Source organism: Rhynchophorus ferrugineus, unplaced genomic scaffold (assembly GCF_030347505.1).
Source record: "Rhynchophorus ferrugineus isolate W39M unplaced genomic scaffold, kcgeb_rfMv2 rfM11, whole genome shotgun sequence".
NCBI classification, from domain to species: Eukaryota; Metazoa; Arthropoda; class Insecta; order Coleoptera; family Curculionidae; genus Rhynchophorus; species Rhynchophorus ferrugineus.
Genome location: NW_027472590.1, coordinates 897,126 through 908,863, shown reverse-complemented (window position 1 = coordinate 908,863; position 11,738 = coordinate 897,126). Strand labels below are relative to the sequence as shown.

The 11,738-nt window shown below is 35.9% G+C and overlaps 3 protein-coding genes across 4 annotated transcripts in view; all 3 read right to left on the bottom strand.

The window, feature by feature from the left end:
• Positions 1-434: 434 nt before the first annotated feature.
• Positions 435-3,937, bottom strand: LOC143204443 (uncharacterized). Its single transcript, XM_076416988.1, has 9 exons — positions 3,414-3,937; positions 2,590-2,860; positions 2,349-2,534; positions 2,115-2,297; positions 1,912-2,058; positions 1,202-1,456; positions 928-1,152; positions 681-872; positions 435-622 (listed from the first exon to the last, which is right to left on the bottom strand). The coding sequence occupies exons 1-9, from the start codon at positions 3,486-3,488 to the stop codon at positions 453-455; spliced, it is 1,704 nt and encodes a 567-aa protein (XP_076273103.1). The 5' UTR covers positions 3,489-3,937; the 3' UTR covers positions 435-452.
• A 1,394-nt stretch (positions 3,938-5,331) lies between these two features.
• Positions 5,332-6,316, bottom strand: MED7 (Mediator complex subunit 7). The gene is made up of 3 exons (XM_076416980.1): positions 6,018-6,316; positions 5,696-5,964; positions 5,332-5,639 (listed from the first exon to the last, which is right to left on the bottom strand). Exons 1-3 carry the CDS (start codon positions 6,204-6,206, stop codon positions 5,435-5,437), a joined length of 663 nt encoding a protein of 220 aa, XP_076273095.1. The 5' UTR covers positions 6,207-6,316; the 3' UTR covers positions 5,332-5,434.
• A 1,208-nt stretch (positions 6,317-7,524) lies between these two features.
• The window catches only part of LOC143204438 (cytochrome b5), a 101,874-nt gene continuing 97,660 nt past the window's right edge, over positions 7,525-11,738 (bottom strand). For both annotated transcript variants that reach the window (XM_076416977.1, XM_076416979.1), the window contains 3 exons: positions 8,097-8,225; positions 7,937-8,028; positions 7,525-7,752 (listed from right to left, as the gene is read on the bottom strand). In XM_076416977.1, the coding sequence (XP_076273092.1) occupies positions 7,713-7,752; positions 7,937-8,028; positions 8,097-8,225 (261 nt within the window). In that variant the 3' untranslated portion in view covers positions 7,525-7,712. The remainder of the gene's footprint in view (positions 7,753-7,936; positions 8,029-8,096; positions 8,226-11,738) is intronic.

Genomic DNA, 11,738 nt, shown 5'->3' with positions numbered 1-11,738 from the left:
CACATGTTTATCGTGTATGAATATATGTGTGTAGAATAATGTGACGATATTATAGATCCTTGCGCAAGTTTTAGAAAATTTCTCCGCGTAAAAAAAGAAATGGCGAAGGATCTGCTATTTTTAGTATATAGATAAACATCTTGTTCATTATGTGTGTATCTATGAATGTCTGTCGGATACTGTTCAAGTTTCAGAAAATTCCATATGACAGACAGGGTGGACAATCTGATGTCAATCTTAATACAGTTAATAATGTCAATGTCAAAATAACATGCATTTCATAGTTGATACAAACATAAATTAACATACTTTGTCCTCAAAATGAATAAACAATTAAAAATTCGGCATATGATAAATAATAAAGTATTGTTAATATCAAAATAACACACAGTTCAAAATGGCCTGCGATAGAGAATCAAGGAAAAAATAAGACAAACTCGATAATAATTTATTTAATATATATCAGATTTATCTACAGTAGTCATAGTGGATATTTCCGGTTTTTTTCTTGTGCATTTCTTGTATATTATGTCGCTGGACCATAACATTATCGTGAGTGATGTTATAGCATTCATCACTATGATGCAGGTCACGAAAGTACCTGACATCTCTCGTAATTCACCTGAAAATTGTTCTATAATGTATCCAAGAACATATAGTGATTATAATGATCAAGTCACCTATTAAATATCCACCCAGTATATTGGTAAAACTATTTGACACGATTTGCATCGCGGATGCTGAAGCTAGACGTTCTTTCGGTACGTAATTCGGTATAACCAACGACATAAACACCATTCGAAGTCCTTTCACGCAACCCATCAAGAAGGCTATGCCCAATATTCCCGGGTAGCTAACCGTGTAAATTATCACTAAAAGACAGATATTAACAATCCTTTTTTAATCTACCGTCATGAATTATCTCACCAATACGACCAACTATAATAATAACGAAGATCAAAATCAACATAACCCTAACAGGGAGCTTCAGACAGTCACCGATATGAGGCGCTAGAAATCGGAATAAAATATCAGCGGCACCCAATACCGACAGGAAATTGGCCATCTCCGATATGGGCAACGAGTACTCATCCAAAAGGAAGGGAATCAACACGGTAAAATTCAGCTCGACGAAGAGTATCAGCGATACACCTAAAACGAGTCTTTTTTTATCATGTCTCGGCTTCATAACGACGATTACCTAGCATTATATTGAGGTATCTTAGGTCCGACAAAAGGTCCAAGTCGACCAAGTCCAATATCTGGTACAAAAATCTCCGATACCATGGCAACGAACGCCACTGAGTATCCGGATCGTCCCCTTTTAAGTTTTGACTCTCCTCTTGATCAGCTTCGGACGCTTCGTCGAACAGATCATAGGAACTGTCCAAGTTGATGGTGTCCTCGCTCTTCCACCAGGTGGTTTTCGTTAAATGCGTAACTTTATGCTGGCCAACTAGCAAGGCAACACATTAATATTGTGTACGATCATAAAAAAATAATAAAAAAAACAATAAAACAACCGTAAAGAATAATCCACACTTCTCTTGAACGTAAATATTTGGGTCTTAATGCATTTATTATTCTGTAAAGCCGAATGTCTGGAGTTTTATGGCTTTATTCGATTTAATCCTGCGTAGTATCTGATTTTAATGTTCCCTAGTTTTTTTTTTAATTTCCGTTGATTTATTCTATCTTTTATTGGAAATTATTTTTTAATAATATATTGTAATAAAAAACGAAATGCTTCTTATAGCACAGGTTTGACATAAAAATGTGTCATTCTCAGGTATTTGTCAAATTTTGTCAGATATATTTAACAATATCACAAAACATTGAGTATGTATATTTTGTGGACAATACGAAATAATTTGACAAATAACAATAAGTATGATTAAAATAAGTACGTACGAGATTCCAAGGAGTATAAGCTTCCCCCTAATGTTGAGTCTATACCCATTATGCCGGTTGTTTCTTGCTCGTAACTAATAGAAATAACCGATTCCTTGCGTCTGAATCCCGGGTACCTTCGATTACTTATGAATTCTCTTGGCGGAACTACAAACAAGGTTCTATGGTTAATTTTAATTTACTTGCACTAACTTCGTTCTTACACAGCATGTAGGGCTTGGTGGGGTAGTGGCTCGTTTTTGTGGGTTCGTCCACGACTCCCTCATTGATCGTATCCAAGTTCTGACGGGTTTGTTCCGGTTCTGGCTCTTGGACGGTTTTTTTCACCATGTGACGCTTTACTGGTTGCAGTAACAAGGCGCCGATGTAACCGTGAGAGATGATACCTGTAACCGACTATGATGTTGGTTGTTTTGTTGATGTTTTGGCGTTCTTACAGGCCAGTATCAGTATCACGTCGTCGGGTTGGTAGTTGTGAATCAAGGTCTTGATTATTTGGGGCATGAGGATGGGCCCCAACGCCGTCAGTGTCATGGATAAGCCGATAGCTTTATTTTGGTTCTCGATGAAGTAGGACTTGATGGCCAGAGTGTAGGATGACGTATTCAGTCCAACTCCCAGGGCTTGAAGAGATCATGCTGTTAGGCTATTTACTCGCGTTAGTATTTGACGACTTACAGGCAATGAGACCGAAAGTTAGCAGAAAGCCTTCGTAGTTTGGGATTCTAGAACTCAAACTCATGCCCAAGAAGACGAAACTGACGCCCGCTAGGGTGACTTTGCGACATCCGAACCTCCTGAGAAGTAAATTATTGACTAGACCAGTGAACTGACCGAAGCTCGCGTGCAAGTTGATGACGAACATCATCTGACTGATGGTCATGCCAATCTCGATCATCTTCGGCTTGTATATGAGGCCGACGTTTTGAATTAACGGTATCATCAGGAACTGAAATGTAATTTCCAGTTATGTTCTTAATGTACTGCACGTTATAAATCCATGTTGCTATTGCGGACTACTGTTTATTTCGGAACATGAAATGCTCTTGGCACTTGGTTTAATTTTTTGCCTAGATATCTAGTGAGCTCTACAGTGACGAAATTATAGTTATAGAAAAAAAAGTCATAAAAGATCATCGATTTAAACGGTACATATACCAATGACTAGTGTTTGAAGTTTATATGAATGAATTACACATGAAAAAAAAAACAATATTACTATCCCCCAGGTACTATTAGTACGATCCTGTTGCCTTTGATTAAACAAATGCGTATAGGTAAAGCAAAATATCATTTCACGCTTCGTTTGTTTTTTATAACGGGTAATGACATTTTCATTAATCATAATTACCAATAATACCTGGATTTTATATCGATATTTTACAATATTTCAGACTTAACGAATCTAATCTTCGCACTTAAAAGCGTCTGTTGACTTCGCGACGCAATCCAAATCTCGATAATAATAGTTTAGCGAGTTTTTGTTTATTAATTATACTTACGTTATTCAAAACGCTAGCGAATACTATTATCCATCCGTAACCTCCATCTGGAGGCGTCAGAATCACCTTCTCCATCTCCACCAGTCCGAAGACTTTTTACTTTTAGCGCTAATCAACGACGAACTGGCTCTAAACACTGATAATGGTCGATATCGATATCCCTTTGTCCATGTTTCATTCCCCTATGATTTGTTGTTGGGAAAACACAAATGTTTGTTTAGTTATAACTAAGAGTACCGTCTGCGTAATCTGAAGGAAGCGGACTGAACTGAAGTAAAGGTAAATACCAGATAAGGCACAGTTTAGATTGTTAAATGCTCGTAAGGTAATGTTACTTGACGAAATTTAATTTGTTTACTCTCGAATTAATAGATAATATTATAAACACCATTATTCTGTAATATAATTCGCACACTTTAGGATACAGTATTAAACCCCAACTACACATGACTTAGTATCTTTAATAAGATGATCCGGTGCAACATACATACTCAAAATCACATATTAACTTCACTGCTCACAATAAACTGAAGAGAACATTAAGCAGTTTAAAAAATATCACAGGAGCAAACTTTGTTGTTTATATCTTTTTATTACAGGTAATAATATCTTATCCCTTTTTAATAACGGATTTTAAGTAATGAGATATCATACATCAAAAAACAAATAAAATAATTTCTCTTACTCAGTGTATAAAACAGATGCTTTGCTTATGATTCCCACATTTAACAATTTTATTTTACAAGGAAACGTTGGAATAATTTTGTTCTAAGGAAACGCACAAAATACTTATTAAATTTTATTAATTTTAACAGAATACTTAAAAGTACATTACAGCTTACAACTTCAGCTTGGTTCTGCGCCAATGACGCCTCTTAGCGTTATACCTAAAAGACAAAAAATTGTTTAGATATGTGTGAAATTACAACTAAAAAAAATTGTACACTAAGTACATCAACACAAGGAGTAGGTTATGCCAGGTTTGGTTTGTGTATATATAAATATTTGCGAACATAATTTATAGAAACTATCCCAAAACGAGACCGATAAATTTAACATTATTAATTACCTGATGGTATTTCCAGTTCTCATTCTGACCCATTGTGGAATTGGTCTGTTTTGTTTAAGTTTCTTTGCAAGCTTTCGCTTAATGATAAAGGTCTTGTGTGCAGACTAAAAGAAAAAATACACAATAATTAATAAAGGATGTTAAAAGACTTAGTTATTTTACAATAAATTATAGAAAATAATGTTAGGATTATTCTTAAAAATTCAGGAGAAAACTTACCATTGCTGCTCTGTTGATTCCCACAACAAGAAGAAATGTCAATATCAGTTAAAAGTCAGATGTCTAATTTTGTGAAATTATCAACGACATACGTCGGATTCTTCTTAGTTTTATATGGGCTTTTGCTTAATCGCTTTTTTCAGGTAGTTAAAAAAATTATATTATACCAATCATATACAAGTTGATAATCTAAAGTAGTGGTGTTGGTTACTGAGAAAAATATCCATATATCGGAGAAAAAATTATCCATATATCGGAGAAAAAATTATCCATAATAAACCCTTTCAATTAATTACCAAAAATTGTTAAATCTCTAAAACTAAGTATCCAAATACACTAAAGTTTTAAAATTAAGTACCGATTGGAACAGTATAAAAATTAAGTGTTTTTTTTAATAATGATTAAGAAATATAATAATTTTTTTGAAAAAATAAGGGCTTACAAATATATCGATAATTTTTTTTCAAAAAATCGTTAATATAACTTATCAAAACATTTTTATCAACTGAGAAATACTGTTATACGAATTTTTTGTCTGATAATATTTAAATTTTAAATGTTTATTATAATATATTTGAACGTATGTCATAGCTCGATTTTTGTTTTTACCATGGTGTACAAAATTTAAGCTATTTATAATAATTTTTATTAAAAAATTACATCAATATAATTAACATTTAACATCTTACAGAAATATATTTATTAGAATTAGAAAGCTTAAGCTATGGTTAGATCACTGCATGTTATCCACTATACTACACATAATTCTGTCTTTGATATCACAGGGGTCAGTATTTGAGTCGTTCTTGTCCATTTTCTCTTGCCGCACTATCAGATCAGTTTCAATCATGATTTTCGAGTCTAGTTCCATAGGTTCAGGAAGATTTTGAATTGCTTGTTGCACTATATCCATCACTTTTTCCAAATGTTTTTGGAACCTACAAAATCATTCTTATCAACAAAGGAAAACAAATGATGAAAATGCCACACATACCTGTTTGCCGTTTCTATTCGTTGTCGTTTTTGAAGTTCCATCATTACCCTTAAAGTTTCCCTAGCTTGATGAGGACGGAACTCATTTAATAGGTGGTGAATGTGTATAAAAAGTAAACTTAAATCTTCCAATTTTTCAGTCCTTTTAGGAGATTCGGGACAATTCACTAACAGGTCTAACAAATCTAGGAAATTCGCTAATAACGATTGATTCAGCTTCTTTAGTTCTCTTCTTCGATCAAAATGTTGTGGGTACAGTCTTTTAATTCCCTAAATAATAAGTTGATGAATAAGATACCTTCTACAAAACAAACAGGGCTCACCTGACTCTCTAATGGTCGAATAATGCTCTCTTCTGTGTTGAAAGTATTCCCAAACATATGATATGTATCTTGTATAGGAAGGGGAGGTTTTGGGGCTCTACCTCTGCGTATAATCTCGTCCGTGTATTGGTTAACATATTGCATCGGCGGCAGAGGCAAGGAACTCACTTGTATGGCTTCTGACGACATTTTATTTGTGTGATTTATTTACAAACTGTACAAATAAAAAACTACTCTACCAAACGTATTTGTACGAATTGTTTGAAATTTTGACACGTCTCTCCATTGACATTCACAACGACACTGATAAAACAGATGTATTTTGTTAATTTTTAGCATCTATCGGCATTACTGTGAACTAAGAAAACTTATCAATTTCTATTATAGAATTCTGCTTGCGCTCTTGTGGTGCCATCTAAACATATTTGTTTGAATCACAAAAATAAATTGAATAGTTCCACTAATACTCAAAAGATGTCGGGATATATTTGTCACAGAAATCTTTACACATAATCGTCGCAGTTCGGAAGGGTGGCGATAGATGGCGCCACAAGCAACAAGTCAATATAGTTTGGCTTAATTCGAAGAGATGGCACCACTATAGGAATGATATAGAATACTTTACCGATTATTACCTGAGGTTGATAATTATTTGGGTGGAGCGGTCATAGATGGCGATATGTGAATGAAAAATTAAATTCATGATTCTCGTTATGATAGGAAGAAAAAAAGATATATTTTGAATTATATTTGGCGTAAGTACTAGGGTTAAAAGCCTATAATTTATAGATTTACGTAATATTACGAAAAAGGACCTGTGTAAACAGTCGGATAATTCAAGTCCCGAATGACCATTCCTGACAATAGTTTTTGCGAGTCTTCCTTGACTTAAATCCGATGGGTAAACAAGAAATAGGCAGTAGCCAGTTGGTATTTTGCGTCCTATCGCCAGGAAACTTTCCTAAGCAAACAGTAGACCTATTATGATGGAGTATCAAGTGGGATTTTTCACAGTTGACCGAGAGGTTTATTTTTCCGCTAGGGGTCCGAGTTCGGAATTTGTGTCCACCGTTAAACCGGCGACAAGAAATAAAATCATCTTTCTTTTTGTCTTGGCCCACACAGGATTATATCTCGAATTATTAGGGCTTAAAAACCTAATTGTCTTAATAACTGGTATTTAAGTATGATGGTTTTATGACCGTAGGGAAAACAATCTCTAATCGTGTGTCAACTTTGACATAAGGACAAATGACGGTTTACGACCGATCGGAATTCGATAAAATGAAATAGAGGAATACATTTAATCCGAATAATTAAGATAAATTACCCAGACCATAAAGTATTTATTAGGTACATCTGATAGGATTAGTTGCGATTAAATATCCTTGTTTTTATTATCCCTAACAGAACCACAATATTTATATTGTTCTTCGATATATACAGTTATCAATCTGGTAAGTCTTAATGGTTACCTGGAAAAACGAATGAATAATCTACTACCATATTTGATTAGCATTTTATTATGTATAAATATGTATATACAAATGTTAATTATTACTTGGTAATAAATAAACCGATATATTGCGCTATGTTGCGTTTTTTTTGTTTAAAATGTAATCACAGTTTGAGTAATAATTTCCTAGCCGGACTGGCGTAATAAATAGCTTGGTATTATGATGAATTCCGGATGATTCAACCGCAGAGACCACAGGTTACTATAGAAATACAGCTTCTGAAGAATAAAAAAAGAAATTATGTAAAATTACCTATGATATTTAAAATTAGTAAATTATAGGTTATGTTCAAAAACTCTTCATCGTTTTAAGTCACAATGACGTTAGACGTCCAAATATTGACGTGACGACGTCAGATACGTCAAAGAATAGGGAAATAAATATTTAATTAAGGATAACTACCTTGTTTGCGGCTTTTTCGTAGGAGAATCCGTTATCGTAACGGCGGCGCTCTTCTTCTCGGTCTTCTTTTTGGCTTTGCCCGCCCGCTCTTCCTGTAAAACAAACGCCTTTTTATTTATCCGAGCGTAAATGGCCCCGTGTGGGGACCGGACCTACCTACCTCGACAACCTCCCCTATTTTGAAGGATTTCAGTTGTTTTTTCGCGTCGGAAGAGTGTCCGAAGTCGTCGAAACCTTTAGTGGCGTCTAATCCTGCGAACTCGGTAATTAAATCTCCGCCGCCGGGGTGCTGAAAGTAAACAGGGGCTTTAGTTAAACGGTCGCGTGTCATCTGTCAATCGTGGAGGAGTTTAAGCGCCATCGCTGACGTCACGGCGGCGTTTTATCGCTTTTTTCTCGATTTCTGTCGAAAATAAAGATATTTCACCACTGATTTAAGATATTGCCGATAGTTATGAATCATCGAGAACTATTTCATAAAGAAATATATAGAGGATTGATTTAAATAGGTGAGGTTTTGCGTGGTCCCGCCTATGCGGCCATTGACATAACTTTTTAGAGGCGTTTGATTGGTTCCTTTGAAATGTTTATACATCTTTGTCCATCTTTCAGGAAATTTATGGATGCCATCCCAAAAAAAAAAAAAACTGTCTGTCCTTTGAGTAACACCATCGATCGAGCTATTTTCTAACCTCTTCGAAATTGACGAAGTGCTGCTCTGTACGCGCGTGTCCAATTGATGCGAAAAGTTGATAGTCGGAAGGGGCAAGGCCTGGAGAGTACAGCGGGTGTGATGAGTTTTAGTGCATGAGACGGTGCGTTATCGGGCTGTAAAATCACTTTACAGTGTCTTCGGACCACCAAACCCAGAGCATTGTCTTGCGACCAAAACGATTTGGCATTGGATTCGGTTGGCCGGCTTCGCAAGGTGATAACCACGATTTTTTGCGACTAGTGTTGTCAAAATAAATCAACTTTTCATCACCCGTCGCTGTTCCATGCAGAATTCACAGACGATTTTTTCGATTTTCCATTTGCCTGTCATTCAACTGAAGTGGTACCCATCTTCTCATCTCCTGGATGTTCCCCATTGCTCCTAATCGGTGGTTAATGGTTTTTTAGGCCACATTTAGCGCTTCTGTCAACCGCTTTTGAGTTTGGTTGGGTCTTCAACCAATAACTCTTGCAGTTTCGCATCCGCAGGCTTATTCGGTCTACCAGAACTTTTGAAACCACGGCTCACCGTAACTTTCTAAAAGCAAACGATGACTTTCAACGGCTTTTTTCTTTCAAAACGATACGATAAGAAAATTACACTGAAGGTAAATGTGATTACATGAAAAATTGTTGTAAAAGTCCCGCTACCACTGACGTTCTTGCGTCTGCTCGTTGGTTAAAGCGAAACTGAGCTAAACGTCACATAAGAAATGGTAGCGGGACTTTTGCCCCACCCTATACCATACATTTTAACCCATTTATTTTTAAAAACAATTACAACTTGCCTCACTACATTTTTGTGTTGATCAAGTAAATAAAATATTAATAGGCTCATACTTAATCTGCTTTCAGTATAACAAAATAACAAAAAGAACTTTAGCCGGCTTGGTGGCGCAGTGGTAAGGGCGGAGGGACGGTCCTATTACTGTTGCGATACCCGCAGGTTCGAATCCTGCTGGCGCATGGTCGTAAATTTATGTTTGTGTTTGTTTAAAATTTGTGATTGTTCTAGGCAAGAGTGTAAAATGCGACGAGGAAAATGATCCCAGTCAGGCCAGCAACCAGGCTGGGTAAGACCGGATGTCTTCTGGGATGATTTCTAAAGTGAGTCACTCGCCAGTCGGTAGGCTTAATGCTGAGGATCGTGGTTCGGAGACCATTTTAAACTTTAGATCCAACCCAGATGAACCCATAGTTGGTAAAAAGAGACTTTAAAATATATAAAGCAAGGACTTTAAATTGATACAAAAATGACAAAATATTTTCATTACAGATCACTGTAATAATAATTTAAACCAACCAATCGAATGCCGCGAATTAGCGATCTTAACGCCTTCTTTGTGGAACTTCTAAGACTACAAAAACAACTCTAGAACTATATGTATTAAGTTAACACTCTAAATATAGTTGAAAATATTAACAAAACTGACGTAATCTGTTGCTTTCACTTAGGGAAACACTTAATATTCTGAAATACGATACTATTCTACCGATATATGTATCTGGGATGCTTTTAAACGGATTAAAAGGAAACAGAAAGGTAACGTTACGGATTGACGTCTCGGCCAACTAGATGACCTCCTCGTTTTTGTTTGTCTCGACCAATAACCTTAAACTTGAACCGTTCCGGTGGAGTTTTAATTAATATTTCGACGTTTCGTCAACAAAACGAGCATCGTCAGGTACCGTAGGGTGAAAGTGGTACGTTTACGACCGAAGAGGACCTCTGTTTTCGCCAATAATCGTCCTAGTCGGTCCCAGGGTCTCCTCCGAGCTAATCGACGATCGTCGTGTTTTGTTTTCTTTGTGTTGTTGTTATGGAAATTTTGCGACGACACGATTTCTGTGAAACGACTGGTCCGCCGCTTTCAATGGGGAATAACCAGTTCGTGGCGCGAGACGGGAATTACAACTCGGTTCTGTTGCAATCGACGTTGCATTCGCGATACTAGATACTAAGGTTCATGAAGGTTCAAGGTCATCCTCCCATGAATGGAATTTAGAGCACACTCACACAAAAAAAACCTTTAAAAGGTGCACTGCTCACATTATTTTCCTATTTTCACGAAAAATTAGATAAATACGATGAATATATTTATGCGAGACAATCAATTGTAACCAAAAAACCAACCTGTTTATTTAGAGTATCTTCAGATTAAATAAAATAAATTCTTCGTAGTCTTTTCCCTTTAAACATACTGATAAATATCCGTACTTGTTACAGATAGTGTATGTAAGAGTGTGTTTATGTCCGTTTAATTCGTGGTGTCTTAACAGCCTAAAAATTAACTTGAAACGTCTGTTCGGATTCCAACGAAATTACATGATCAAATAATGAATATACGTCAAAATATTCTGTTAGGGTGGGGCATATTCCTATAGGAGCTCAAGAACTTTGATTGACCTATAAACTAATTTTAAGAGACCAGAACTGATGCTGTTATTCTGTATTAAATCCATTCGGATACATTCGTAACTATCTTCATATTGAGGCTTCACTCCCCATTTTCTCAAAATGTGAATAAAACGTTTTTCAATGCGTTGAAAATATCTGAATTTGTTACACATTTTGTTTACATTTTTATAGAAGAAAACAACGGTTGATGGTCATCGAATTCTGTGTGAAGCTGATGGGAATCATTCTCCGCTGCATAGATTTCAACATGTGAATACTGGTTTCGACGTTAATAAAGTGACGATTTTGACACGAACGACAAAGGTCGTTCTGGACATAAAAAAAAATTAAAGACGAGGATTGGAAGGCTTTACTCGATGAAACCATCAATGGGAATAATCTCTATCGACCACAAATGTTACGCCTGACCGACCGCGATACGAGCAAAGTCACAACAATGTTATTCTTCAGCACGACAAGGAAAGATCGCATGTTGCAAAATCGGTGAAAATATACTTAAATTAAAATGGGAAGTGCTCAGGTAGCCGTCGTATTCTCCAGACTTGTCTCTCCTGATTCCTTCATATGAGTCGTGACCTGCCTGAGCACCCTTTCTCTTTATATGACGTTTGATATCGTCATATAATACCTCTTTCGTTCGAAGTGGAATCCATAAATTACCCGAAAGAT

What these genes read in the sequence shown, in the direction of transcription:
- LOC143204443 (XM_076416988.1), bottom strand. Translation starts at nt 3,488, where the DNA reads ATGGAGAAGGTGATTCTGACGCCTCCAGATGGAGGTTACGGATGGATA. An exon ending in CACCAAGCCCTACATGCTGT is followed by an intron (nt 2,059 to 2,114) that starts GTAAGAACGAAG and finishes CCTTGTTTGTAG; the next exon opens with TTCCGCCAAGAGAATTCATA. An exon ending in ACTGGGTGGATATTTAATAG is followed by an intron (nt 623 to 680) that starts GTGACTTGATCA and finishes AACAATTTTCAG; the next exon opens with GTGAATTACGAGAGATGTCA.
- MED7 (XM_076416980.1), bottom strand. Translation starts at nt 6,206, where the DNA reads ATGTCGTCAGAAGCCATACAAGTGAGTTCCTTGCCTCTGCCGCCGATG. An exon ending in TTCGACCATTAGAGAGTCAG is followed by an intron (nt 5,965 to 6,017) that starts GTGAGCCCTGTT and finishes CTTATTATTTAG; the next exon opens with GGAATTAAAAGACTGTACCC. An exon ending in CGAATAGAAACGGCAAACAG is followed by an intron (nt 5,640 to 5,695) that starts GTATGTGTGGCA and finishes ATGATTTTGTAG; the next exon opens with GTTCCAAAAACATTTGGAAA.